At 36.7% G+C, this 4,135-nt stretch overlaps 1 protein-coding gene across 2 annotated transcripts; it reads left to right on the top strand.

The window, feature by feature from the left end:
- The first annotated feature begins 1,618 nt into the window (after positions 1-1,618).
- Positions 1,619-3,632, top strand: LOC142345461 (uncharacterized). Of its 2 annotated transcripts, none has more exons than XR_012759326.1 (2): positions 1,619-2,736; positions 3,622-3,632. XR_012759326.1 is itself a non-coding variant. In XM_075397520.1 (2 exons), exon 2 carries the CDS (start codon positions 1,848-1,850, stop codon positions 2,331-2,333), a length of 486 nt encoding a protein of 161 aa, XP_075253635.1. In that variant the 5' UTR covers positions 1,619-1,755; positions 1,828-1,847; the 3' UTR covers positions 2,334-2,780. The 2 variants fall into 2 exon arrangements, 1 of the variants encoding a protein (XP_075253635.1); XM_075397520.1 differs by lacking the exon at positions 3,622-3,632 and having other exon boundaries at positions 1,619-1,755; positions 1,828-2,780.
- The last annotated feature ends 503 nt before the right edge of the window (positions 3,633-4,135 follow it).

The raw sequence follows: 4,135 nt of genomic DNA, 5'->3' as shown, positions 1-4,135 counted from the left end.
AAGCTTTCTGATTTGCTACGAAAAAAGTTATAATTTGTACCTGATTATTTGTTATTTCAATTTGTTATGATAATTTTTTAGCTTTTATTAGTGATTACGTAAATTACTGGAGAGGCTAAAAAAATTACTTGACATTTTTGAATTTGGGAATTAAGTTCAAAGTGAAATGGAGTGAAGAACAGTAGTTTTCCGCAAACTTGAAAATATTGATTTGTACTGAAGATATTAGACATTGAAAATATGAGGGCTAGCTATGAATTCCAGCAAAAACTGCAAAAATTGTGACCTTCAATACAAAAACAGTCAAATGGATAAAATTTTAAAATTGATTCCATTCAAAAGAGCTGAAAACAGAAAAAATTCTCTTATAGTTTGTTTTTATTTCACGTAAAGTAATTGCTTTGATTAATTGATGTTATTTTCAGTTTACTTCAAATCCGAGTGGCAGCTAAGGCTTGTTCGTGACCAGCAAAAAGCGCGATCAAACATATTACTCAATCGCTTTTGATTTTTTCCTGTAAATAATGTGAAGTCAGTCCTGAAACACTGTGTTAGATAACTTCAAAAATAAATCAAGATACAGAGAGCCGACTCGTAACTTGCGACAGCAAAAGTCTAAAAACTAAAAATTTACGTGTTTTAGTATTATCGCCTCATTTGGATTTATTGGTGCTGCTAAGTATAGTATTATTGGTGAAGACACTCTATCGACACATTGTTTAATTGAATAATTAAGTAGAAATCGAGCAACTTTTACGTAAAGGCTGCCGTAAGCAACGTACTGTACAAAGGCAACGTTCAACGGAAAGTTTTCTCTGATCAACAGTTCTACTTCACATCAAGGCAAAAGATTATATCGCAACGTTGAAGCATTAAGGCTTCTGATCGTAACATCATCAAGGCGAAAAGTTATATCGCAACGTTGAAGCATCTGCTTCGTAGCATCATCAAGGCAAAAGCATCGTTTACTTACAGGCAAATCTAGCTTGATCTTTTTTAGCAGGTAACTGTCTGAGATTGGTCACCTACACGTTTTCGAAACATAAAATTAATAAGCCTAAAAAGAGCGCAATCGATTTAGTATATTAGTAGGCTCAACGAAAATTATGTTAAACGAACTTTTCCCGAGCTTTCAATGCCAAATAGAACGTATTTTATGTGCAATTACATGGCTAAGAAATATGACGTAATAAACTTTCTCGCTGGATGGATTGAATTGTTCATTTCTTGCTTTATTTAAATAGCGTTGCTCATTTACGAGGTAACAAGTATGGTTTACCAGAACTAAGGCTAATTTTTTTTCTTATATTCCTATTGAATTATTATTATTATAATTAGTTTTTCTGGATGGAAACATGTTGAACCCTCTAAATTATTTATCGAATCGCTTTTTCTTGCGTACCATTCTTTACTTTACTGTTGCATTTCGTGTACAAAGTGCAGTTAATATTTTGTTATTTGAGATAAAGCAACCAGAAATTGTTATTTTTTAGCATTAAAAACTCTAAATCAATTGACTTGAAGTCTGGAATTTGTATCACCAGAGTAATTTGAATTATACTGCTACATAAACCAAGATTTTGATTATATTTGAAACAAAACATTTTTTAATTTTGAAAACTGACATCGTTCGTTGATGTTGCCTTCGGCATTAGTTTTTATTTAAGCTTCAAATCACTGAGCAAAAACTAAGTTGCCATAAGAATCACTTCCTCCACTTTCTGCGAACTCGGTTGGCAAAATATTTTTTCTCCTGTAAGATTATACCCATATATTGCAATTTGAATATATCAGGAAAATAGAGTTTAAAGTTGTGTTTATTGGCAGATTCTGATGGAACAGAAACAATGATTGAGATCCACAACGTCGACATGCGAAAATTGGAAAAGGAGAGGAAACGAAAAGAACGGCAAGAACGTAAAGAGGCAGCTAAGAATAAAAACAAACCCAATCCCGACCAGGACCGTCAAAATCATCAACAACAACAACAGCAGAATGGAGAACAACAATGGAATCTGCGTTTTGATGGAGAAGTTACAGATCAAGTGGACGAATTGGAAGAAAACAGCGAATTTCATCAATTACTGGATGACTGGGCCAATGAAAAGAAGGCGCGTGAACGACTTCTTAGAAGTCAAATTCTGAGACACTATCAGCAGAAACTCATTGAGAAGAATGCACAAAAAAATCTAAACAAGACTGCAGAGGCCGATGAAGATATTGAACAAAATGAGCAATATGGTCTGATTCTGAATGGAGAGGACGGTGTTACCACAAACATACAACAGCCTGTTTATCATGCTGAAATTGAGAACGAACCTGTATCTTCCTAGGAACGAAACAGCGAGATGATTGGATTAAATGAAAGTAATAATAACGATCAACAAAATCAATCGTTTCCGTCGCAAAACGAACAGACACTGAACGAAAAACAATTTCTGCATAATGAGTTTGCGACAGAAACGGAGCTACTGATCAGTACTGAAGTTGAAGAGAAGGGACCCTCAGTTGAGACTAGAACAACGAGTGAACAAAACCCGAATGCAGAGTATTGGGCGGAAAATGAAGTTGAGCAGCAGATTGTGAATCATGAGTGAAATTATGAATATTACCACACGTTATTCGCAACCACTCAGAAATTTTATAATTTTTGGTATCAATATTTTGGATCAATCCTGGTGACCAGTTACAACAGCTTCATACACTGTGACACTCTCTTAGTGAATAAACGACCAAGTTCCGCCGCTCTTTTCTCTCCGCCGTCCATGTAACGGCGCTCTTAAAAAATGACAGATGTACCAATATATAGAAATTCCATGGCATTCCAATCAGAGGTCAGGTAATGTTGGTCGATTTCTGATTGGCAGAAACTCCCCAGAAGGCTCCCATCAATTAAGATATGACATTAACTTAAATTTAATCACCCGAACCTAACTTTCAGAGTAATTCAGTACTGAATCAGAATGATTCTCAGGAATATATCAGTACTGATTCAGACTGTTAATGTCACATTTAGCTCTGAAATCCTCTGATTCAGACTCTGATTCAGACTCTGAATCAGACACTGAATTATTCTCAATTAGTTTCAGATTCAGTTTGACTGCAGTAATCGCGCCAAGTTGAACAGAAAAGTGAGCAATTTTTCAGTAAGCTTGTCTCCTTCCTCTTCCGCTGTGACAGATAGATTTGAAGTCCCACAGGCCACTGGGGCATGACAATTGCCCAAACGGAATCGCCAAGCGCAGTAGACTTGAAAAAGGCTACGCTAATAAAATACGCCAATGAAGCCCATGAAAATATTAATTTGGCTGCTGTAATCAAATTCTCGGCCGGTGGGGTTCCATGAAATTTCTATATTTTGGTACATGTTGTAAAATTGAACTAACCAGGGTTAAGATGTAGACGTTGCTGTAGACGAATTTGTTGACAAACAAATGGAAGTAGTAAGTTTGCTAAGTCTATATACTAAACACCAAAACCCACCATAATTGCAATATTGACGTTATAATATTGTAAGTTTGACAATGGAGGGTGGAAAAGTACTAAAGAAAAAGAGAAGTAACGGGACGAGGAAAATGGAGGTGAATATTAATGAAAAAGAGAAAGGATTGGCGGACCAAGAACTATGGAGAAGGATAAAAATGTTGGATCTAGAGAGGCGCATGTTAGTCAGTATGGAGCGGATAGCCCGCGTGAGGCTATTCGCTGCCAGGAGCGAGGAGGTGAACAGTGGCAAAGAGTCGGAGGAGGAATGGTTGAACATAATAAGGGCCGAAGAAGACAAAACTAATTCGACAAACTAACTTAAAACTATTAACTATCATCATATCATCATCGCATCATCATCGTTATCGTTGTTGTATATCTATTCTTAAAATTTAGTTTATTGTGGTTTCGAGGTAACTCTCCGCACTAAGTCAACATGATCTACCCCTTCTTCCGTAACTGAAAATGCGAGATATATTGCGGGAACCGACGGGCCAGAGTGCGTGCCCGCGTAACTTTGCCAGTGACCCTCTGATTGTCCGAGTAAACTAACATACACATAAATATTAGCTTACAGTGCCCGGGCAATCATCCGGAGGTCGGTTGAATTCAGCTCGGTAACATCCTCGGTCGAGTCACTTGAACGAAC

The sequence above is a fragment of the Convolutriloba macropyga genome, chromosome 9 (assembly GCF_964194025.1).
Source record: "Convolutriloba macropyga chromosome 9, txConMacr16.3, whole genome shotgun sequence".
NCBI lineage: Eukaryota > Metazoa > Xenacoelomorpha > Acoela > Convolutidae > Convolutriloba > Convolutriloba macropyga.
Note: the sequence above shows the minus strand (reverse complement) of the source record. Positions and strands in the feature narration are given on the sequence as shown.

What these genes read in the sequence shown, in the direction of transcription:
- LOC142345461 (XM_075397520.1), top strand. Translation starts at nt 1,848, where the DNA reads ATGATTGAGATCCACAACGTCGACATGCGAAAATTGGAAAAGGAGAGG.